At 48.2% G+C, this 24,630-nt stretch overlaps 1 protein-coding gene across 7 annotated transcripts in view; it reads left to right on the top strand.

The window, feature by feature from the left end:
* Nucleotides 1-24,630, top strand: part of NSD1 (nuclear receptor binding SET domain protein 1) — a 66,061-nt gene that overhangs the window by 32,543 nt on the left and 8,888 nt on the right. For 6 of the 7 annotated variants that reach the window (XM_054217770.1, XM_054217768.1, XM_054217769.1 and 3 more), the window contains 15 exons: nucleotides 863-932; nucleotides 1,704-1,822; nucleotides 6,540-6,683; nucleotides 7,115-7,238; nucleotides 7,684-7,884; nucleotides 9,284-9,463; nucleotides 9,797-9,953; nucleotides 10,239-10,444; nucleotides 11,002-11,114; nucleotides 11,258-11,323; nucleotides 13,727-13,996; nucleotides 15,343-15,459; nucleotides 16,851-16,992; nucleotides 17,448-17,554; nucleotides 20,610-20,814. In XM_054217770.1, the coding sequence (XP_054073745.1) occupies nucleotides 863-932; nucleotides 1,704-1,822; nucleotides 6,540-6,683; nucleotides 7,115-7,238; nucleotides 7,684-7,884; nucleotides 9,284-9,463; nucleotides 9,797-9,953; nucleotides 10,239-10,444; nucleotides 11,002-11,114; nucleotides 11,258-11,323; nucleotides 13,727-13,996; nucleotides 15,343-15,459; nucleotides 16,851-16,992; nucleotides 17,448-17,554; nucleotides 20,610-20,814 (2,221 nt within the window). The remainder of the gene's footprint in view (nucleotides 1-862; nucleotides 933-1,703; nucleotides 1,823-6,539; nucleotides 6,684-7,114; nucleotides 7,239-7,683; nucleotides 7,885-9,283; nucleotides 9,464-9,796; nucleotides 9,954-10,238; nucleotides 10,445-11,001; nucleotides 11,115-11,257; nucleotides 11,324-13,726; nucleotides 13,997-15,342; nucleotides 15,460-16,850; nucleotides 16,993-17,447; nucleotides 17,555-20,609; nucleotides 20,815-24,630) is intronic. The other variant, XM_054217771.1, reaches the window with a different exon arrangement.

Here is a 24,630-nt window from a genome sequence, read left to right as displayed (position 1 = left end):
GCTGGACAATCTCCTCTCTTCATTGATTTATATGGAAAAGGGAGTCATCTGGATGCTGGCTGGGAAGGCGTGAGCAGAAATGTTCTGCGCAGAGGCTTTCTGTCACTGTGATGTTGCATTGTAGCTTGAGCTTGAACCTAAGGCTTTGTCCTTTTCCGTCAGATTTCCTCTGAGCAGTGTTTCCTTTGTTACCTTCCCAAGTGGGCTGGTGAATGGTATGTAAGTGCAGAGCTTTTACAGAACGGACGCTTGAGTTGTATCATATGTAGCATTTAGTGCTTGGTGCAGATTTTTAAAGAAAGTGCTGATGTTCCCTGCTAAAAACTTAATATTCAGTGACATGGTTTAGGAAGAAAGCAGCTTGTAAAGAATTATTTCAAGTGATGTACCTGCACAAGACTTGCTGACACTGTTTCTAAGGTTGATTAATAATAGTTTTCCTCCTTTCCTTTTTCTCCCTGTGTGGCACAGTCTTAATACAGTTATCATGGTTGCAGTAATGCAGAGGCTAGTGTATTCCAGTCTTAAGCTCCGTAAAAGTGTAAAGCCAGAAGAGAGTCTCTATTCCCAGCAGCTTACAGGGTGTTAGCAGCCTTTTTGGGAAAGCTCAGGAAACAGCGGATGGTGCTGGTGAGCACAAGACACAGCAGACTCGGCGTTCCTCCCTGCTCAGACTGACATTTCCATGTGGGATCTATCACACTCACAAAACAAATGTTTTCTTGTAAAGTGTCTAATCACTGAAGAATTAGTGACCTGAACTGTAAGTTACCGTTGCAGTCATTTGTAAAGGCACTGAGTGGCTGAGGAATGGGCGTCTCTGATTTTCATCTGGTGACTCGACTCTGTTGTGTGTTTGTAGGGCACTGGCCCTTCGGAGAGTGACAGCTCTGAGCTCTACTCACCAGCCCACTTCTCGGACCTGGGAGAAGGTAAGTGAAGGCAGGGCTGTGGGGGTAGGCTGTCGGTGACGTTTGTATCAGTGCCTGTGGCTTTGTGCGTGAAGGCTTACGTGTCCTGGGCTCTCGGAGGGCGCTTGCCACAGCTGAGGCAGTGGCAGAAGAAACAGGTACCGAGATTGTTTACCCAAGGTACTGTTATGTCTCTGATTTCCCTATGGAAAGTGGAGATGGTGGGTTTATATTCCCGTGAGATGTTCTCTTCTCACTCATTGTCTGGGTGCTTGAAGGAAACTCATCAGCACAGGTCCTGTACCAATATGCTGTCTTTTGCCTGATGACATGCTGTGACCAGGCTCCCAGTGGCTGCTCTGTCCCACGGACAGTTGTGCAGCTGCATCGCACTCCCTCCCTGTCTGCCGTTGTATCACATTGGTATCGACATGAGGAGATTTTTGGCGCAGTGCAGCGAGAGGAGGTAGTTACCAGCATTGGATTAGCAGTGTAAGCTTTGTTTTGATGGCATTTCTTCTCTTCTGCTGGGGGGCTGTCTCGGAAAGGTCAGCGATACTGTTCCGCAGCCTAGCAAAAGCAGCTTAAACCAGTGTGAGTCGGTGGTGCTCTGATGGGTGCAGGACAGGGGGCAGGCTGCCTGGAGGCTGGTATTGCCCCAGCCCTTATGCCCTCGAAGGCAGTAGGACCCAGGCTGAAGCTCTCAGAAGGGGTGTAGAACTTGCTGGTGGCACCTGTAGCAAGGACATTATTTCTGCATTTTTCTTGAGTGGTCTTTCTGTTGCATCCCAGCTTCTGAAAAGCTCTCGGAGAAGCAGCGGAAGCGGAAGAGACAGCGCCATCCCTCTGCCGCAGTTCATTCCAAGAAGGAGAGAAATGAGGAGGGGCTGGGGGAGACTCCACACTCTGAGGTACTGTTGGGTCTTCCTACGTGCTGTCGTCCCTATAACCTGTCTGCTACTTCACAGGGCACTTGGCGGAGCCTAGGCCAGGCATCTTGGGCTGGTTGGCATGTCAGTTAAGAGTTTGCCCCGCTGATGTAGTTGCTTGAGCTGGGGTTGAAGCTGAAGATAACCACCTTGATTTAGTAGCTATGTTGTGGTGACTGCTTAACTCGGGATCAGTTTTTAAGCTGCTACTCAGCTAATTCTCCAGGAGAGTGGCTGTTCTGATCTGATGGAAACAGGTTTTGCTTGGCACTTTGCTTTGCACCTCAGAAGGTCTAACTGCTGTAAAAAGTCTTCTCTGGTGGTGGTGGGAATCTTGCCCTTTTACACACCAGTAAGACGCACAAGCACTAGGCTGTGGACTTCAACCCCTTCCTCCACTTGCCCCTGCGCACCAGGGTGAGACGAGAACCGCGTTGGAGGGGATGGGGGGGACTGTCTGTGACTGCTCAACGGAGCCTCTGATTACATTCTGCCATCCAGCAGAAAGGGATGATTTGGGGCAGTTTCCTTCTACTGCGTCCCAGCACAGCTGACATACGAATATCCCTGACAAGCGCGTTTTGCTTTTTAGCAATGAGCCAGGTATCACCAAGTCCAGGGGAAGCAAGACTTTTCCTGGGAGAGGTGGGACACCTCTGGGCCTTCCCACCATTGCCTCTTACTTCCAGTGGCCCAGGTTCGGCAGCAGGCTGTTCTGTCAGGATAGTCAGTATATATTTCAGGAGCCGATTATAGACGTATGTTGTTAGGTTTGTTGTTATACAGCTTCCAGGAGAGCACAAACCTCACACGGCTTTGAGCAGAGCCAGTCACCCTGCTGCTACTGCTTTTTGAAAAGGGCGTTTCTGATGGGGATGATAAAGTGGGGCGATACCCGTGGGCCGTGCAAGCCTTCCTGTGGTGGTGCTGGTGCTCTCTCTGAACTGTGCTCGTCTGGAATCATGTTTCGAAGAAGACTGTACAAATATCCTTGCCAGTGCCGGGGGGCAGTTAACACTGTCTGCTAGTAGGCATCCACTAAGAGACTGGCTCAGGTCTGAGCCAGCAAATTCCCTGTGAATCCTTTCTAGGGGAGTAAAGAGGGGCAATTCAGAGCTGCAAAGTAGCTAGGCCATGGCTCTGAATCCTGCACCCACCGTTCACTGCAGAGGAAGCCCAGGGAGTCTTAACTGCCTCCACTCTTGGACATCTGTGTACAGTACCTGAAGTTAGGTATGGTAAAATATGCCAAAAAAAAAAAAGGGGGGGCGGGGGGGAAAAAGGCAGCGCTTGGTACCTTTTGCCAGCATCCATTTCTCTGTGATTGTGTCTCTTGACCCACTGTGGCGAGAGTATTCACCCCTTGGCTTAGGTGAGTGCATGAGTACTGGTGAGTATTGGGGTGCTGTGGAGATGCAATTGTGCTTTCATGTGGAATTTGGAGCACACCAGTCCCTAAACGACTTACCACACGCCAGGCAAGGAACTCCACTTTGTGCTGAATGGTGCTATGAGAAATAGATGGTCTGATGGTACAGCACAATGAAGCCTTGGATGCAGCTGCGTTCAGAGGAAAAGAGGGCAGAGCAAAGCTTGTCTGCCTGGGCTGAACTAAGCAGCTTTCTCTGTCCTTGCCTGTCTGTGGAGCCAGGAATGCAAGTTCACAACATCAGGGCAGCAAGAGACTGAGAGAAGGGGATGGAAAGTGCTGTTGAAATGGTTGTCAAGGTTGTGAGCCAAGGTCAGGCTGTGCCAGTGAACAGGCCAGGCTTTTGAGGATGTGCCAGATACAGCAGCAAAGATAGCGCTGGAGGAAGACCCAGGATGAGAGCCCTGCCCTCTGTAGGAGGTATGTAGTTTTGCAGCGCTCGTGCTGGGTAGGGGAAGGAGGGGGAACAGCTCTTTTGAGTGATGTCATTGAATGGCGATCCCCTTCTCCCTGTTCACCACGCACAAGTATCTGGCCTTGCCCGTCCTGCCTGGTTCTGACATTCCCTTCCCTGTGAGGTTCTGGGAGCATTGATTAAAATAAGGCTAAGATCCTGGCATGTGAAACGTGCAGATCGGGCAGCTGTTGTGGAACCAAATAGGATGGGTTTAGCCTGAAGGAGCAGGGCTAGAACATGCTGTGCCACACTGGGCAGCGTGGGCCCAGTTGTTAAGGTAGCATTGCTACCAGCAAATGCTTTCAGATCTGAAGAGGGAGTTGCTTGTTTATGTTCTACGACTCATGGATGCATTTTAGTCTCCCATTCTGTTAACATGTGAAACACGGCCTTTAGGGTTCAAACCAAGGAGTCCTAGCAGCCATGGTAGAAAGCAGCCAGAAGGATGGAAAGATGAACCAGTTCTAAACCCCTCATACCTCTGTCTGTAGCAAATATGAGCATGTTCCCCCACCACTTCCAAAATACTATCTAGAAAGCTTAGCTACGGCAGGAAACTAGTGCCACTGACCACAGGATGGGTGGTGCTTGCTCACCAGCACCATGCCCCTCCTCGCAGGGACCTTGGTGACCATGAGAGGGGCTGAGCTCTCTTTGTGTCTCTAAAGCTGGGGCCCCAGCTTAAACAGAAGCTATAGCTGGTGGTGTTTGCGCATACCAGTAGCTGATTAACCCTGCTCTTGTTCTTCGTTACAGTGACCCCTGCAACCCTGAGGGCACTGCTGAGCTGAGCAGAAGAGGGAGCACCTCTGTAGGAATAGGAGGACCTGAGCTGTAAGCAGTCCTTGGAGCGCTGGTGGCCAGTGCTGCTCCTGGAGCATTCCGGGAGCCAAAGCGAGTGTTTGGGCCATAGGGCTGTCTTGCAGCAGGCTACAGAATTCCTAGCGGAAATACAGCTGCAGGAGCAGAAGTATCATAGCGCTTAGCTTGAGAAGATGCTGTTGCTTATAGAGGCAAAGGTGGCTGTTGTGTTCTCAGGTGGTCTTTTTACCAGTGCCGTAGAGACCTTTCCCTTCCCTCGGCCAGGGCTGTGTGGTAGGGTGGCAGCAGCTTACGTGCTCCTTATCAGTATTCCCCCAGGCTGCACCGCTGCCAGCCTTCCAGCGAGATGGGGATGATAGTCTGTGAGGCTGTACGCTGTATGGTATGTTGGACCCGCAGTAGTTTGTGGCTGGAACTTCGCTTTTTTTTTTTTGTGCTCAATAAAGGCAATTTATACCCTTCATATTTGTATCGTTTGCTTTCCAGAAATGGGAAAAAAAATACAAAACCAAAAAACCAAACAGGCAAAGGAAGCATCACTGTCTGACCACAATACCAGCCTTAGGTCCTTCCAATGTTAAACTTCAAGAGATCTTAATGTCCTTGTTTTTCCCAGACTAATAGTGTGCTCAGAGGCCATTCAGTTGAGCTTACAAGCTGTAGTAGCACCACAGCCTGGGCTGACGCTTCCATGGAGGAAGTGGTGCAAAGCTCCCTCTTGTGATTGTTAGGTGGCCACCTGGCACTAAGTGGGCTTGAAGGTGTGAGAGTGATGGCTGCTGCTCCTGCCAGCAGTTCGAATTCCTCACAGGGTCTTTCAGGTGCACAGTTTGTGTCTGGGCATGCGCTGCGTGTGGCTTGGTGACCCAAGGAGGAACTGGCAGCTCCGCGCTGAGATCACTCTGCAAACTGCAGTGAGGTGGGATATTAAAAAACGGTAGAGTCCTTAAACATTCTTGCTCAAAGCCCTTAGCTAAAGGCGTCACTTTGCAGCATTAATGGGCTTTAAGGCTTACCCGCTCTGGAGTGGCAGCTGGGACTGGTGAGACCGCTGAAGCGTTGCCTAGACTGCACCCGAGAGACCTGGAGGCTGGCAGAATAGCTCGTAGTTGCCTGTCCTGCCAAAAATGGAGGCGGTGCTGCCGTGTGGTTGAGGACAGCAGTATCTTGTGGTAGAAACGAGTGTGTCTCAAATACCTGCTGTTCTCCTTGCCTCTAACAGCGTCTGGGCAGGTCCCACGGACACATCGGAAGGTGTCCTTCCGCCTTGGGAGGCCTTATGGCAGGATCCCTGACTTGGCCCAAGAGGGTGCGGTTGGGCTTTTATCATTTGAAACCCACCGTCCCAGCAGGATGCGCTCTCACCAGTAGCTGTTACGGACAGTGCTGTGATGCTCGTACAGGACAGACAGTTATCAAAGACTCGCTGCCCCAGGCAGGATGGTGGTGTAGGTGCCCTGCTGCACTGTCACTTTGTTCTTGGCCGGCTGGTTCAGACTAACACAGGTCGTGAGCCCCTCCGTGCCTGTGTTTTACATGGGTTAGGACAAGCTGAGACAAGTGTGGGGAAAAGTCTGGCTCGTTTGCTGTGTGACTGCTGCAGTAAAGATTGTTTGTTTGCTGGGTGACAACTGCAGTAAAGATCGTTGGAAGTTTTTCGTTTGCATTTCCAGTGCAAGCAGGTATCAGCCTGCAGGATGCTTCAGACTGTTCCGGCCTACCTCATTTGTTTCTGTGCAGGGAAATATCTTCCTTCCTCAGAGAGGGGTTATGCACAGGAAAATAATTGTGTTGAGCGTGAACTTTTTTAACGATCTAGTAAACTAACAGCTTTTTCCTTTCCTTCCTTGTAAGTCTTTTGGTGGAACTGTGTGGGGGATGTTCTGTCCAGGGTGGGTAACACACAGACCAAACCTGTTATGGCTGAATTTGTAGTTTCCAAGGCAGGACAGGAACTACTGACAGCACTAATTCTGAATTTCTTTTTAAAGGGGGAGACATCAGTTCATGGGACTGCTGCAAGCCCCAAAGAGGGTAATGAAGAGGGGTCGGAGAACGACCATGGAGTGCCTTCATCCAAAAAGATGCAGGGGGAGCGCGGAGGAGGAGCAGCTCTCAAGGAGAACGTGTGTCAGGTAGTGGCCTTGAAGAAATCTCTTTGAAACTTTACAACTCTAAAGTTTTTTTGTGTAAGTTCTGGGACATGCTAGTGCCCTGGATAAGCCCAGGTAGCCTCAAGGTGCTTATTGTAGAATTAACCAGCTTTTTGTGTTCTGAATTGAGCCTTTCCTCTGCAATTGCCTCTGCTCCTGCTAAAGTTCACAGGTGTTAGGGAGAGGTGGCCAATGCAGGATTCATTTTAGCCAACGCGTGGTAGCAGGGACTGGATGGCAAATGGCAGTGGTGATGCACAAACCCCCTGAATTAACTGACACAAGGAAAACTTAGTGTTTTTCCAGAGGGGTCTCTGCTAGCAGTCCTGGCCAGCAGGTGGATCGGTGCTGTTTGGGATGAGCTGGGGAAGGAGGTTCCTCAGAGCTGACATTGTGCTTCTCTTTCCCTGCAGATCTGCGAGAAGCCAGGGGAGTTGTTGCTGTGTGAGGCGCAGTGCTGTGGTGCTTTCCACCTGCAGTGCCTTGGGCTCTCCGAGATGCCAAAGGGCAAATTCATCTGCAATGAGTGTTCCACAGGTACAGCAGCTTTTGTGAGCGCAGAGGACGGGGTGTTTGCGGCATAATTAACTGGTCTTACTGTTGATTCAGGCACGTGGGGCGCGAAGAAGTGAATGTCCAGGATCTGATGGGAAAGAGAAGAGGAAATTCTTATCTGGGACTAGGGAGAGAGGGCTGATGGGGAGGATGAGTCTGGAGTGGGCTGGAAAGGGAGGAATATCTAAGTAGGGTTGTTGATTTTTGTTCTTATTTTTCTCTGGCCTGAAATCACAGCTATAGTAGTATTTTTTTCCAATCTGAAGTTTTATCGCAGCTGCCGGTAAAACCAGCCTGCCGCAGACCTGTGCTCTAGGTACAGCAGGTTGGGAAATTGCGCTGTGCTAACGGGCAGCCGGGTGGAAGTGTCAGGGCTTCGTTAAGCCCTTCTGTGTGACTGGTGTTACTTCTCTTGCTCTTTCTCCAGGGGTCCATACCTGCTTTGTGTGCAAGAGCTGCGGGGAAGATGTAAAACGGTGCTTGCTGCCCCTCTGTGGGAAGTATTACCATGAAGCGTGCATACAAAAGTATCCGCCCACAGTCATGCAGAACAAGGGCTTCCGCTGCTCCTTGCACATATGCATGACTTGTCATGCTGCTAACCCGGCGAACATCTCTGCATCTAAAGGTACCAAAATCTCCTAGGGTGCTCAAGGGGATGCAGTCAGAAGCTGTTTCTTTATTTCACGACCGCAGTACAGTTATCTGGTCCACTAGTTCTTTGTGTTGATTTTCTGTCCTTGCCGCCGTGGCTGGTGTAGCTGAGGAGTAGCTTCTCTCGGGGGAGTGGAAGGGGTTGCCGCTCGTCAGCGCTCCTGATGGTCAGGCATGGCAACTGAAATGTTCTCGTCTGTCCAGACACTCGTATGCCTGCACGTCCGGCAATGCCACATGCCTCTCTGGGACTTGGAATAAATCTCTGGAGCTGTGCAGACACTCTCACGTTTCTCCTACGTACTTTTCACTGTGCCAGTGCTGCAGACAGTGCCTGCGTAGCAGTACTGTCTCTCAAGACAACGGCATAGAGAGCAGCGTAGTAAAAACTATGATATTGTGCTAGTTCTCATTTTTTTATAATGCAAACTTTCATCTTGTAGTGGTGACACCCTTGGGCTAAGCTTCTCAGGCAAATATTTGAGCTGTTTGCAGCAATACCTTGACCTTTATCTCACATGATTAAACTTAAAACTTTTATGTGATTGTATTGTATGTTTGCTTCTAAAGCTGCCTTTCTTTAAGTGCTTGGTATCTTAAGACAGCTCTGGTTTTGTCCTCAGGGTGTGTGTTAAAGTTGTCTCTTTTTCCCCCCACACATTAGTATTTGGCGTAGAAGACAACACTGAGGTCTGTAGCCTACAGTGGACCACTTCCCCCCTGAATATTTATGTTGTGTTCCTCTGGCTTCTCAGCGATCAGATTTACCCCTTTCCTCCCACCTCTTTTCCCTGTTTGTAGTCTCCTGTGAGGAACTGAAAACAGGCTCTCAAAAACCTTGGGTAAATTAGGCCTATAGGCAGTTCTGAATTCTCCGTTACGGAATTTCAGGGTAATATCTGATAAAGTGGAGAGGCAAGTGCTGATGTTTTCAGAAGCTACAGGGATTGGTTTCATTACGTGCAGCTAAGCACTTGGAACACCCCCTCTGTAATTACTGTCTGAGCTGATTTACTAATTATTTGTGTATGATAGGAAGCAGTCCCAGTCTGTGAACTCTTGAACTGTTTCCGCACAGCATGCGGGAGGTTTTTCACTTCTAAATAATACAATTTTATATTTATTATATACAAATATATATATTAAAGATATTACTACTTTTATATATGTTTTGTTATATTAAATAATTTGATAGGAATCTAGTGAGTATGTTGTGGACAGTCTATAAAAATTAAAGGTCAGTTTCCTTTTCCGAAGATCACCTATGGTTGCTCATTTTGAGCGTAGGTATCAATAGAGAGTAAGTTTGGCAGGAAACAAAAAATCGTCCTCCTTCAGAGGTTCACTGTGTTCCCACCACGTTCTGGTGCTAGGTCGCCTGATGCGCTGTGTGCGGTGTCCAGTTGCCTACCACTCCAATGACTTCTGCCTCGCCGCTGGGTCCGTGGTCCTCGCCTCCAACAGCATCATCTGCCCCAATCACTTCACTGCACGGAGGGGCTGCCGCAACCACGAGCACGTCAACGTCAGCTGGTGCTTTGTCTGCTCGGAAGGTGAGACGGTCTGTGCTGGGTCCCCTCTCGCCAAGGAATGCCCCGACAAGAAGTCGTTAGAGCAGGCAGAAGCTTTGCCCATCCAGAGCGTGCCAGTGAGAACTGCAGAGAACAGACTGCCTTCCTGTCCATCCCCATTTAAGTCCAACTTCAGGCTAGGGCTTTTTCTGGATCCTCAGAGGGGTTCTTTTTGCAGCATGAGTGGAGCACAACTTTTGAGAAGGGTTTGCAGGAGGTCATCGTGCCCTTTTCTCAGCTGTGTCTGTCTGAAAGTGTGGAGTCCAGGGCTTCTGTGCAGTGACTCTGATAAATTCCTCCTCCTTTTCTTTGCAGGGGGCAGCCTCTTATGCTGCGAGTCGTGCCCGGCTGCGTTTCACCGTGAGTGTCTAAACATTGAGATGCCGGAGGGAAGCTGGTATTGTAATGATTGCAAGGCAGGCAAAAAGCCACACTACAAGGAAGTAGTCTGGGTGAAAGTTGGGCGTTACAGGTAGGTGAAGGTAGAACAGACTTGTCCCCATCCCTTTTTCGTGCAGTGCTCATGGTGACTGAGGTGGGAAGGTGCTCCTCTCTGCAGGGTACAGTGCAGCAGCCTCTGGCTTTTTTGCACGCATGTAACAGCTGGTAAAACGCGTGCTTTCCTTCTCCAGTAAGCCACCAGCCTTGCTGGCAGCCCTCACATGCTTTTCCCCCATGTCTCCATGCAGCAGCACGCTTCTGAGGCAGTTGGAAGTGAGGAGGCCAGGGGTTTTATCTGCCCTTCCCTGTGTTGCAGGTGGTGGCCAGCTGAGATTTGCCATCCTAGGACAATCCCTGTCAACATCCAGAAAATGAAACATGACATCGGTGAGTTCCCTGTGCTGTTCTTCGGTTCCAAGGATTACCTGTGGACCCACCAGGCCCGTGTGTTCCCCTACATGGAAGGTGATGTCAGCAGCAAAGACAAGATGGGGAAGGGCGTGGATGGCATATACAAGAAAGGTAACTTGTCTTCATCCAGGGAGGTACTTGTTCTTTTTCTCTTCTTTTGCATTTGGAGAAGTGACATTCTTGTAACAGAGAAAAATGTCATCTTGGAGCTAAAGTGAAATTAAATTTGTAGAATGAGCTGCCGCTTATCTATCATCCAGCATCCTCAGAATGTTTGTTGGTCTGACTCCTAGAGAGGGAGGAGGGCGTGCAAATCTCGAATGCTTCTCCAGCTCTGACATAGCCACTCTAAATCCAAGGTAGCTGCTGCTTTATCAGCTCCCCTGTGTCTAATACAGTCTTTATATAAAAATGCACTTGAGAGTTGTGAATGCAGCTGCCTGACCCCTCTGCCCAAAAGCTGGCAAAGCTAGCTGACAGTTTGGATGCTTCATCACCTACTTCCTTACTGTAACTCCTGCGACTGCCCTACTGCGTTGGCCTTTTCTTCACCCCCCTCTGGTGAACCTCTGTCTTTGAAGTGGCCATGAGCACTGGGTGGACACTGGCAGCCCAGCTCCGTGTGAGCAGGGGGAGTTCCTCGTAACACAGCCTGTTCTCTCACTTAGCTCTTCAGGAAGCTGCAGTAAGATTTGAAGAGTTGAAGGCACAGAAAGAACTGAGACAGCTTCAGGAAGACAAAAAGAACGACAAGAAACCTCCTCCCTACAAACACATCAAGGTGAGGGCAGGTGGGGGGGGACAGGTGCGGAAGAGAAGTCTTGCGCTGTTATGCGGGTGATTTACAGGTATACAGAAACATTTCTACTGTATGGGGGTGTGGCTGCATTTGAAGGTTACTTTAGGTCCTCTTGGCATCTTCAGTTATCCTCCACAGAAAGGATTCACGTATGCGCAGAGCTGTATGGAAGCTGGACACCAGTAGCAGAGGTACTCTGACTTACTGGAGCAGATCTGGACATCTCTGTGCCGTTCCTTGTCAGTTGCGTGGTCTGAAGGAAGTGTCTCTCTGCCTTGGGGACTTAGGGGCGAGTGCTAGTGACGCACAATACGCTCAGGTACTGCGTGCTACTGCTGGTGAGGTGGGCGTCCCAGGCGGTGCAAGGTAGGAGGTGGTCAGGGTGCGGTGGAGCAGAGCTGCGTGGAGGATGGTAACCCACAGTATCTTGTTTCATCTCTGCTGTTGTTCCATATCTCTCTCTGTATCGGTTGGTGATTGAACAGAAATACTGAAGCAGATGCACATGTTGGAATACCAGCCCTTTTGCTGAGTTTTTGGGAACTCTTCACGTTTAGGGCTGTACTTTGAGGTAGAATTGGAGCAGCAATAGAAGACCCACAGGACGGAGGTGACTTGACAGGAGAGGTGGGGCCAAGCAGGTGCCTGTGCTTGAGATGTGGGTCCAGGCTGATCAGAAACCCAGTGACTCAGGGAATATGCTCTTTTTTCATTGCACCTGTCTACTCCTTTTTTTGTGTGGCCAGCTATGGAAGCTTAACTGACTGCTGGCACTTTTTGTTTCTAGCTAGGATTTCTGGGCGGGCAGGTATATCCTGCATGAGTTACTGGACTGAATGCTGCGGCAGCAGTGTAAGGCAGCTTCAGTGGAGGAAATATAGTTTCTCATTATACGTATTTTTAAGCCTGTCTCTGGCCGCAACATGAAGGAACTTTAGAAGCAGTTCGGAGTCTTTGAAATACCCTTTAATATAAATAATAAGTTATGGTCATTAGCCATGGCAGCTCTTCTGAGGTCTGTGTGCAAGCTGTTTGTCTCTGTGAAAGTGAAGCAGTTTGTAGGAGCGTACGGTGAACTGGAGAAGGCTTCAGGTTGGAATGGCCAAAGCTGACTGTGTCCACTCCCATGCTGGCTAAGGAGGTCAGCACCTTGAGGTCCATCCAAAGGAGCGCCAACGTGGGAGGCTGCTGCAAAATACACTTGGGTTCTTTCATCGCATCGGGGTTTGGCTAGTCCAAGCATCACCCTGTTTTGGAGCTGGTTTTACACTAGCAGTGCCTCAGAGTAGGACAGGCCTGCTTGGCATGTGTGCGTGCTCGGACACCGTGGTCGCTCAGAGTGGCAGTGCCAGAGCCAGTATGGGCCCCTCTGTCTGCCCAGTGGTGGATGGACCTAATCTTGTGAGTCTCATCACTCTTAACGAGGTGATGAGTTAACAGGCTATGAATAAGAGATTGGAAGCAGCAGAGGAGAACACAAGAGTGACAAGGAAGGTTGGAGGTGGGAGATGGTACTAGGAGGAAGGGAAAAGACTGTGTGGAAGAGATCAATCAGGGGTTTCTGCAGGGTTTGTTTTTAAACAAAGGCGGAGGATCAGGGCTAGGACAGCCTCAGGCAGGCTGCCAACAAGGAAACTTTGCTCTGTGGGTGGGACTAGATAAATTATGTGGGGGCTGGAATAGCTTTGGTAAATGATCCTCTCCTTTCGTGTTCTGGGAGAGGAAAGGGAGCGGATGGTATTGCTCACCTGGGCAAAGAACAGCAAGGAGCTTTGCTTCAGTGTCTCTCTCCACAGTCCTGACTCTCTGTTGCCTGCCTTTCAGCGTTCGCTGCCTTTAACCAAAACCAAAGGACCCTGCTCGTGCCACAGACATGCCAGTCGCTTCTCCACCTGGTGCTGCGCTCTGCTTCCTTCTGGAGCGGTTTTTAGAGAGCTCCTTGGCTTAACTCTGAGCTCCTCTTTGGGCCTTCCAACGCCAGCCTTGTCTGGTTTTTCTTTCATTTATGTCTGCAGGACAGTTGGGTAGGGAGCTAACTGCTGGTGGCCTGGTGCGTAGGTAGACCTTTCGTACTCTGTCATGGTCATGGGCATGCCAGCCTGGTTCTCCTAGTGACAGCTGAGAGCACAAAACAGCTTGAAGGTAACAGATTCAAAAACCAGGGCTGTAAGGAAAAGGACCTGACACTCAGAGACTGGAGAAGGTGCTGTTTCACACAAAAAAATGGTTTGGTGTTGGTCACAGGTATGGTGTGCACCCAGCTGGAGTGCTGGGCCACCTGGGCTGGATGTAGGTACAGTGGTGATGGGAGGGGGACACTTGGCAGCCTCTCCCTGCACTGGGGTCGCAGAATACACACTGCACCAGGTGATGCTGATGGGGGACCTGCATCCTCCTTAGCTCTTTCCTCTAACCCCATATACCTCTTGAAATAGCGTGCCCAGAGTACGCGTGTGCCTGTACTTGTGTCCTTCTGCCCCTTGGTGTAACTTGCACTGCAGCCTGTCAGCTCGTAGGCAAGGGTTGAGTATAGAAGTGACTATCGTGATGACCTCTTGTTCTCGAGTGGCTAACGTCCTTCATGTGCATTCAAGGTGAACCGACCGGTGGGTAAGGTGCAGATCTTCACTGCAGACCTGTCTGAGATACCGCGTTGCAACTGCAAACCCACAGATGAAAACCCATGCGGCTTGGACTCCGAATGCATCAATCGCATGTTGCTCTATGAATGCCACCCCATGGTCTGCCCTGCTGGGGAGCGCTGCCAGAACCAGTGCTTCTCTAAGCGGCAGTATCCCGAGGTACAAATTTTCCGCACACTGGCACGAGGCTGGGGCTTGCAAGCCAAAACAGACATCAGAAAGGTACGTACTGTGTTTCTGCATGTAGTTTTCTCTTGCCACTTCTCTCTTGCTCAGTGTTGTTCTCAATAGATTTGAAAAATTACTGTCTTCCGTAATTTGAAGACGACTTCTTCCCGTAGCATGCCATTTAGGAAAGAAATGGATCAATTTAACTTTTCCAGTCTCCTGACAAGAATGCTTTGGTTAAGCTACCCAAGAAAATGGTTTGGATGTTGATGTCCCACGGGGTAAGAAAGATGACTGCTCTATCTGTCTGCTTGTATGGACGGTAGGCTCTGAGTACACCAGAACACTGGCCTGAAAACGGTGCTCAGCATTTCCAGATGGGGAACAGTGGTTATACCTCCCCCCCATTCTTGAATAGCCAGGCTTTTCCAGCATGAGAATCTTGTATCAGAAACTGAAACCAGGGCTTGGCTCTTACAAAACGGTAATGTCCTGCAGATGGGTGGTGTTATTGCTGAAATTGGCATCTCCAGCTAAAACACTTGCATATATACATTTTCAAATCCAGAGAATAGATGTTCTGTGGACACGTGCCTGTGCTGAATGAAGAAGGAAGAATGCCAAAGCTAAGAAAGGGTGAAGTGAAAGAGAGGACAATTAGCACAGCAGGAGAAGAATGTGTGAAAAAGCAGGAGTAGGGACAACATGCTATAGGAGGGGTCTTGATAGCAGTAGGAGAGATGTGAGTCTGTCCTGTTTAGGCTTTGTGCCTGCTCTGATCCAGGTGAAAGCATCTCTCTGCCGTTCCGTGCGCCTGTTATGTTTCGCTTTCAGCTGATGGTCTGGAAACAGCAGAACTCATCTGTTTAATGGAGGCACCTGTTAGCCCCGGTGGAGCAGAGCTGGGGTTCCCTTTGAGGGTTGAAGTACGGTCTCTGCGGTACTTCATTACCGGGGAACTCCACGGATTCACTGTAGGAGCAGCTGCCCTAGGTCCATCGTGCCACTCAGTGTGGTTGGTCCCCCAAGGGATGTTGTTTCCAGCTGGAATGCAGTTGTGCAGTGCTTTGAGCTTTGCAGCGAAGAGCTGTTCTTGTGGTTTGCTTTTATGCTGTCCCTGAATGTTAATTCTTTCTGTAGCACAGAATAATCTGAGGGCCGTTGTTGTTGCTTTATTTAATTTATTTCAAGTTATTTGTTGAGTGTGTGAAACAGATGTATGATTCAGGGCTCTTCGTGAAGAGTATAGGTCAAACTGGCTGCAAAGTACAGAGGAAGATTTTTATAGAAATTTTTTCCACAAAGGAAATGAGAACTAAGCTTTAGCACAAAGGTGGATGTCCCTCCGTACTGGAGGGAATTTGTCTCGTCTTATCAGCATGGTATTTTCTCCCTGGCAGGGCGAATTTGTTAATGAGTATGTTGGGGAGCTAATTGATGAAGAGGAGTGCCGAGCCCGAATCCGCTATGCTCAGGAGCATGACATCACCAATTTCTACATGTTGACACTGGATAAGGTACGTGGAAAGAACTTGTCTTGCCAGGATCCTATACAGAAGTAAAACGATGGCAAGGAAAGCGTGATAGTGGTCTTCTACAGCAAGTAAAAAGGTGCTAAGAGTTGCTTATGAGCTGGTCTGCATTTCCACTAAAGAGAAGACTAAAAGAATGGACTTAACGTGCAGGAGAGAAGTTTCAGGTTGGATATTATGATTAGGACCAAAGTCTGAACCGAATTCGTTGCAGTGTGTTCAGAATAGGTGAGCCAGTTGTCCGAGGGCAATTGTCTGAGGATCATAGATCCTGCTTCAGCATAACAGGGTCGGTTTGGTAATCTCAGGATCCTTGCCAGCAGCTGAACCCTGGAGAGTCCAGAACTGGGCTGATGTGTGCCAGGGAATGCGTCAGCCCTCAGCTGTATCAGGCACGGTGAGACCCTAATTTAAGTTCTGATCCCAGGTCTTGCTGGTCTAAGTAGAGGAGTGGAGTTTGTTAAACCCACAGAATCCTCAGCGGGTCCTGGAGGCCAGGTTGTTGGTGTGAACTCCTGGCTTTTAGAGGTAAGTAGTTTTGTCAGCTGCTTTCCACACTTTCACACTCATCCTTGAGAAGATTAGAAGGAAACCATGAAAGCAGGCATGGGAAGAAGCTTTTGAGCGTGGGACAGGATAACAGTGTGACTGCGTTCTGACTGTCCCTTCTTCTTACTGGAAATTCACACTGACCGTGTCTTGTTTTCCTGGCTAATGGGTGGGAGCAGGGACAAAACCAAGTGCTATATCTTCCCCGTTATTGCAAAACGAAATCTGTTGCAGCTGCCCCTCCTCTGACACATCTAACTAATGGTGGTGTACCGTACAGAAGCGTACCTCACGTGTCGCGTACGGTTCCTGTTTTCCTTCTCTACACTGATGTACAAGAAATAGGAACTGGTATTTTGCTTTTAAGCGGAAGTTGGGGTCTGGAACCGCAAGTGCTGCCTTGGAAGTGTGCTGGTGTAGTGTTTATCCGGCACTAACACCGCAGGGAGAGTGAACTTCCCAGAAAGCAGCAGTAGCGCTTTCCTGTCTGTTCGGGAGGCCGTCTGTCTTTGAAGAGGAAGATGATGATGTGCAGGAGACTGTATTGCCATTTAAGCTGCCAGCCTCGACCAGGGACATCAGCGTGTGGAAACTGGTTGGGTGTCTGTCGATTGTCCAGGCAACACAGCGACACCTGTCCCTTGTGCTTGGCTAAAACACGTGTGTGAACTGAGGTGCTTTGCAGGTGTCATCAGATGCCTCCATTGTCATAGTTTTCACTGCTGATTAATGCTTTCCTGGTATCTCTGCTGCAATGGCTTGAGCAGGAAATGACACTTTATTAAATGTGGGGTTTCTTTTTTTTTTTTTTTTCCCTGCAATTCCAGGATCGAATCATTGATGCTGGGCCAAAGGGCAATTACGCTCGATTCATGAACCATTGCTGCCAGCCAAACTGTGAGACTCAGAAATGGTGTGTGAATGGTGATACTCGGGTTGGGCTCTTCGCAATTGTAAATATCAAAGCCGGTAAGGAACCCCACGCTGTCCCTACCTGCAGTTAAAAGCATGGGAGTGTTTCTGTAAGGAGAGGGGAGGGGTTGTAGCTCCCTGGGAAGATAATTAATTTTTGTTTTCACATAGGCAGTCATGAGACTTGACACCAGCACTGACATAATGAAACGCACACCCCCATGGTATAAATGGAGGCTGAGATTTCTAATTTACAGGGTCAAGAAATGGAGCTAAGCATCTGCAGCGTGGGGTCGAATGCCCTTTTGGCTGTAGTATGTGGCAGGAGTGTGGGGTTGCACTGAATTTTCAATCCACACAGATCTGCGGGGAGATGAATAGTTGGTATCCTTCCATAGTAGGCACAGTCATTTGTGTCGCTGTATTTCAAAAGTGCTTTTACTTCAGCAATAAGACGTTCTGCCCCATAGTTCATTACAACTTTGCTTGGTTTTCATCTGCTTTTGTGCCAGGGACTGAGCTGACTTTCAACTACAATCTGGAGTGTTTGGGAAATGGAAAGACCGTTTGTAAATGTGGTGCCCCAAATTGCAGTGGCTTCCTAGGAGTTCGGCCAAAGGTATGATGCCTCCTTTAGGTCTTTGTTCTTCCAGATCACCTCTTTGCATAGATGTGTATCATTTCTTGCAGAGATCCCAGGAAGGGCAATCCGGTTTCAGCGTGGCCATGAAAGCACCACTTGAAATGAGTCGAATCCTGAAGTTTTCATTCTGAGAGCACAGATCTTAGACCTGAATTATCAGAGTTGCTATAAATAATGATAGGAAATAGTATTTTATAACAAAAGAGTAAATGAAAGATTTTTTTCCCAGAATTTTTTGCTTACTAGCGTGATAATTTCCATCACGTTGGAGGTGCAAAGGACAGGCATGGGAAAGGCTTCCATCGTATAACCAAGAAACCATGGTGTAGTCCATTTCCCAAAGTTAAAGGCCTGAGTAAATTGGGAGCATGCACGGAAGGCCAGCAAACTCATGTTCTTTCAGACATGGAGTTGCTTTAGAGCCAGAAAGCTTCTATATTGCCATCTTTGCTGCAATAAGAAACTTCCTGGGGTTTTTTCCTTCTTTTGGTTAAGTGACTGAAGTGCATACCTCAGACAGGAATAAGAAATTTGCCATATCTGTAGTAGAAAAATCACTAGCTTTTAAACCTCATCGACTTTTGAGAGCTTCGTGTTGTAACTGTAATGTTGCGGTAACAGGAATTGATTTCAATTACCTTCTTGTGTGAGCTGGTTCTCAGTGGGAAAAGGAAATAACAGGAGCGGTTGGCCGCGTTCCCAGCTGTCACCAGCTAAATCTATGTCTCAGCTGTTGGTTTGTTTCAAGAGCCTTCACCAAATCAGCCTGTAATCCCTCTGCTCTGGCGTGTGGATACTGGCGGCTTGCCTGCCCACAGTTAGGGGTTAACAGCTCCAGCAGCACAGTTGTTACGCCCCATCGCTGTATAGGGAAGGTTTTGTGAATTCTCCAGAGCGCATAGTTCCGCAGAAAAATTAACCTAGGATTAAAAAAAAAAAAAGATGTCTTCAGAAGTTGACAGATGAGGTGAATTACACATCTGATGAATTTAGTTCTTTTTTGGGTTGTGATTTAAAGTTCAATTGATTTTGTGCTGCTCCTGTGTTATACGTGGCTCAGCTGTCATTTTTGCCCAGAAATGGCAGGTCGCATGATGGAAATCAGAGAAAGGTGCCCCTTAGTTGGCATTAATGTTCCATTGCGGTGCCTGAGGCGACTCATTCCATCTTGATGAGACGGGCTAAGAAACAATACTCAAGAAAACAGTACCTTGGGGTATTTTTTTTTCAAATTCATCCCACAATAGATGTGGTTTTTAAGCTTCCTGAAGATACGGCGAGACAAAACTTTGCTGATTATATTCAAGTTCACTCTTAAAAGTGACCTTTCTAACTGGGAGTGCGGAAGAATGCTTGGGAGTCTATTGTGCTGCAGTGAGCAAGTGGGAATCGCTTAGTCCAGCTGTTAGACCTTGCTTAGACATTCAAATTAGCTGTGAAAGGTTTTTCTCGTTCCCTTTGTAATTAGATGGCCGAGGTACTAGGCGCTGAGAATAGGTGGAATGGTTTAGGTGGAGTGATTTCACTGCCTGCATTTTCAGTGATAAGAAAGGCCTGACTTGTCCCCATTGTCGATGGGGTTGATGGTACAAAACCAGAAATATCCACATGTGAAGGGGAAGGGAACAATCGAGACGTGTACCTCCCTGGTGGCAGGACCGCTGCTGAATTCTGAAATTGTAGATCTGGAGACAAAGGTTTCGGTGTTGGGTTTTTTTTTTAATATTGGTAGGAGAGTGATTGAAGTAGTACCCAATATTAATGTGGAATAAAGGATGCAAAAATCGCCTTGTAGACGTTGTCTCAGCACACAGAGATGTTCTCTGTGGAGAACGTGTATTTGGACACGAAGATATGTGGATAGTGGCATAAAAACTATCTCATGTCTGTTTAGACAAACTAAACTGATAGCGCTTTGATAAGGTCGCTGGCAGGGGACAGCTGTCACTACCTTTGTGGCGCTGAGCGTTCGGTACAATGGGAGGCTTTTAGCCTTCGGGGATCCGAGCTAGGGGTGAGGAGTGGCCTGAGAGCATAGCTGGGGGGGCCGGTTGGAGGAAGCCGTAGGCCAGGGAAGAGACCACTTAAGCCATTTAGGTGCCAGTCGTGGTTATTTCATTACTGCCTGTAACGCAGGCAGAATTTAAACAGAATTTAACTGTACTGGTGACACAAAGATGTCAGATGTCATTGGTGTGGGAGGATGGGGCATTTGCAAAGGAATAACTGAGTATAACTGGGAACGGGCTGGAGTTCAGAGATTCAGGACGCCACGGTACAACACCTGGAGGGTAATAGCAGAAGGAAATCTGCAGTGAGAAGGTCATGGATGAGCAGTCGTGGTGGAGAAGGAGCCGTTGTGCGGTTCAGCTGCCGCAGGACTGAGCTGCTGTGGTGAAAAAGGCAAATGCAGGCGGTGCTTTGGGAGGGATTTCCCATTCTTTTGGAGAAGCATTGATGTCGTTGTACACGGCCTGTGAGGCGTCATCTGAAGTAGCGTGTATAATTCTGTAACTTGCGTTTGGGAGAAACAAACTGGGTAGGGGCAGAGAAAAGCCATTAGAAAGATTGAGGGTGCAGACTGTGATCACAGATAAATTCAGACCGAAAATGAGGAGAGGGGTGAGGAACATCAAAAAGTGGCCTGGGAGAGATGCCTCATGAGAGTCAGGGGTGCAAGGGGACCCAACTGCTTTAACCAAGGACCCAAAGAGTCTGTGAGAGGTAGCACAAGCTCAGCAATGCCAGGCAGCCCCTGGCTCCTTGTTCTGCTGTTGGGATTGCATTGTGTCACATGTTTAGCCAGGCTCTTGTGCAGGCCTTCCAGACTTTTTCCAAAAGAAAAAAAACTATTTGCTATAGTAAATAGATTGCCAAATACGAAGAAGCACTGTAGAGTTGTTACATACATTGCAGGTACGGCTGGCGGTGGAGTTTTTATTTGCGGCATTGCGGTTATCTCCACCGTAGCAGGAAGGGAGCAGATGGAAGGGGCAGAGACCCGCGTTAACTGATGTTGTCTCACCCACAGAGCCAACCCACCCTCACCGAGGAAAAGTCCAAGAAGCTAAAGAGACGGCCGCAGATGAAGCGCAGGTCGCAGGCGGAGGTGATGAAGGAGCGAGAGGATGAGTGTTTCAGCTGTGGGGATGGAGGGCAGCTAGTTTCTTGTAAGAAGCCAGGCTGCCCCAAGGTGTATCACGCGGACTGCCTCAACCTGACCAAGAGACCTGCAGGTCAGTACTCCACGTGGCTGGGCTCGCTTGGGTCACAGCATTGGCCCGAGGTGTCCCAGGTGCTGCTCATCACCTTGCACTCACTTCACAGCACCTTCTAGAAATCTTTCTCATTTGAACAGATTTTGTGGCCCACACGACGCAGCCACCCTGGTTTGCACCCCCCTGGGACTGCAAAAAGATGAATTGATTGCTGAAGGGTGAGCTGGTCCTTGCCTAAGAACTGGTGCTTGTGAGCTGACTCCATCCTTGGGGCCTGGCAGAGGACAGTCACAACAATAGTTTATGATATTGGTTCCTCAGTCTGTTTTCCCAAGGTTGAAGACAATTGAGTGAATTGATAAGAGTTAAGAGAAAAATGTGTTAGATGTCTTAATAGCCATGAGTTTATAGTTAAGGAACAGAATAGTATTAAAACATATCCTAGTTTGTGTTGAAATGAGGACAGAAATTTCAAATAAAAAAAGAAAGAAATAGGTTCCCTGTATGAGTGATAAAATGGTTTCTGGTTCATTAGCAGCTCAGGGGCTGTAAAGTAACATTTGTTAGCGGAAAAGATTTAAGTTGCTTTTAAAAGTTTTTAAGGAGCTGGTTAAGGGGAGTGTTTCATCTGTTGTTTCGGTTTGTCTTGATTACTAAAGGAGTTCCTGGGACCTTTAATGAGTGTTCAGGTTTAACCAATGCTCAGAAAGGGAAAAAGTCTGACCTGAGTCTTGCTAGGCCAGTTAGCCCGATGTCTGCCAGGCCGGGAGGATGGAAAAGCTGATGCGAGGTCAAGTGCCTAAAGAATTAAATGGTAAGAACCTAAACAATACTAGATGACAAGTTTTTAGGTAGAATAACTCATCAAACCTAATTTAGGCGTTTTTGCTAAGATAATAAATTTGGTTAATGAAAGAAACTGCATTGAAGTAGTTTGTTTAGGGGGCTGTAAATCTTTTGATTTAATACCGTAAGCATTCCCGTAATTAGAAATTCTCTGTGCAGCTCTGTACAGTATTTTCTGAGGACGTTGGAGGCAGGCTGAGAAACGTGGAACCAAGCAGTCTCTGAAAGTAGCTGCCAGGAGAGTCACCGCGACAGAGTGTTTCTGTCAGCGCGCCAGGGGAGCCAGAACTGGGCGCTCAGCACCTCTAGCTGTAATTTGGCAGAAGGTGTAGAAGGGCTAGTAGCGCATTTTGTAGATGACAGAAATGACGGGTGTGCCTCTGTTAAGTTTTGGGGAGAATAGGGCATTATACAGAAGACCTTGGATTGCTCATTGAACAAATGCTGTAACAGAGCAACATGAAAGCCGACGGGAGCGCGGGTCATTCCTATGGAAACATCATCATTCAGGGTGAGGGAGTCCTGAATATCACCTTCCTGTCCATTTTTGTGTGCTAAGACAGGGCGCTGTAGCATCCTGGCAGGCTTTCCCATGCTTTAAAGTCTCCATCGAAGGAGAATCCCCTGCTTTCCATTTGAAAAGTTTCTCCTAACAGCCTGTCTTGAAAAAACAAAGGATTACTTTTGGATACCCATTTTTTTACAGGATGGGAGACTGTTATCTCCTTAATCCTTTTCCTCTTAGACAAAAACACAGCCTCTCCTTGCAGCTCTTATTTTCTAAAATTATTATTCTTGATCTGCTCTGGACTGTGTCCCACCTGCCTACACGTTTTTTAAATTGTGGTAGAGTATTTTAACAGTATTGCAGCTGAGGCCTTGCTAACACTGACAGAACAGAAGAATTGTATTTTGTGTTTTACATAACATACCTCAGGAAATGAGATTTTGCTCGTTTTTAAAAAGTAACTTTTATTATTTATGTGATGTTCGTGACTTGCCCTGTCATCCTTGAGTCCTCTTGTCTTGATCCTTTGCACATATTTATTTTTGTTTCTTCCTCCTGCAGTCCTCTGCTTTGCACTGGTCTTTATTTAATCGCATCTTGTTAGTGCCAGAGCATCTGTCCAGTTTAAATTCTGAGCCCGTCTAACCAGATTTTTGCAGTTCCTCACAGCCTTGCTGTTATCTACCTGTTTCAGTAAGAGTATTTGCCCTTCTGTTTCTACAAATTTGAAATTAAAATACAGGCTAAAATAGACTCCTGAAGGATGTCGTTGGAAATGCTCCCTCGCTTTGCCAGAAGACCATTAATAGCAGTTTCCTGAGAATGTTTTTCAGCCAATTGTAGCCATTTTACCATTTTTACACATAGGTTGTTATTTTCATAGCCCGCTCCTTAGAGTGTTGTGCAGGACATGAAAGGTTCAGCACTCTTTACTTCAAATGTTTCTTCTGCCATGGGCATTGCTGTCAAGTAATTGGAATTTCCTGCTTGTTTGCATGTTCCTAATTGTGTGATCTTACTTCTGAAAGCTCCTCTGCTCTGGGCTGTCCCTGGAGAGGCTGCTTATTCATTAGGCCTTTCATCCTGTCAAAGACCATTAGAATGGTTTGATAGGATTTATCCTTCCTGCAACGTACTGGCAGGTTTTGAGTTATTTCATTTTCCATCCGTACGAATGACCTCCTACAATAATAGTCAGAGAGCCTTTCCAGTGGCCAAAGTGAGCGTTGAGTGTGGCGCTCTGGGTTGCTGACGGTGTGGGGAGAGCAGCAACAGCCTGGGCTGCAGCACCGCGAGCCCGAAAGACGGAAAACCATGTGCAGTGTTAAACATCCCCGCTCTGAAAAGTATGCTGAAAAGTTGGAGAAGATGCAGAAAAGCAGCGTACATATTTTGAGAGCGGAACAGAAGCCTTGGACTGGCTTCAAAGGAGGGAAAAACATGCTACATGTTGTCTTCAGCCCCAGGGGAGAAGCAGCGTGAGAGAGGGGAGTGGAAAGCTGGTGTTGCACAAGCGCGTGGAGAAACGCTCACAGCTGCTCAGTGCCGTGCTGCAGCCGTGCTCCCTTCCATCCTCCCTGGAAAAGAGCTGGTAGCCAAAGCCACAGATGTGTGGGCTTGGTTCAGGGAGGCTGGGAAGTGCTCTGGCCCGGCTGGTGTCTGTGGTTGCCTTCCACAGACAGTCAGGGGACATATTTGGAGAGGCAGACATGCTGGTCCTACGGTGAGAGGTCAGGGACTCGGCATCGTGTATCCTGGGTGCAAATGGTCTCACTGTTCCTTGTGTCCATGAACCGGTGAGAAGACAGCGGCGGCAGCCTTGGCTGGGGGAGCAGAGGGTTGAAGCAGCGAGGTCATCTATAAGTGAAAAAAGCAGCAGTCTCTGAAGAGCAATGTTGCTTTTTTTCCCTCTGTGTTGATATTGATGGCGAAGAGATTCAGTGTGGACAAGGAGCTCCTCGGGGAGAAGCTCTGCTTTGCAATAAGCAGTTTTTTTATCACGGCCATGCACAGAGGTTATGGAAGATGCCTTTGGGTACAGAGACAAATAGAAACTTACTCCCTTGTGACCACTGCACTCTCATTTCTCCTTTCTAATAAAGGGGAAGGGAGGTTGTTGGCCCAGAATTAACAGAGACTTGGATGAATCTGATGCATCTACTTAAAAAGTCCATTGGGTGTGTTATACATGGATACCACGGTGGTCGTCTGTGGAAATCAGAGCCACAGGGACGTGCAAGCTGGGGGTGTCTGCTCCTCTCTAGGTGCCTGTATTGGTTAATGTCGTGCTGGAGCTAGATGGGCTTTTGGTCTGACCTGGCGTGGCTTGTGTTTGTCATGATTATCATTGCCCTTGTTGCTTCTGAGAAAGCAGGTTCCTTTTAACTGCCCGTCGAGCCTGGGAGCTATGGCAGAAGCTGAGGAGGACATGTAGAATTGTATGGAAGTATCACAGGCGTGTTCCCCCTCTCCCTTGAACT

This window comes from Rissa tridactyla, chromosome 11 (assembly GCF_028500815.1).
Source record: "Rissa tridactyla isolate bRisTri1 chromosome 11, bRisTri1.patW.cur.20221130, whole genome shotgun sequence".
In the NCBI taxonomy this organism is placed as follows: Eukaryota; Metazoa; Chordata; class Aves; order Charadriiformes; family Laridae; genus Rissa; species Rissa tridactyla.
Note: the sequence above shows the minus strand (reverse complement) of the source record. Positions and strands in the feature narration are given on the sequence as shown.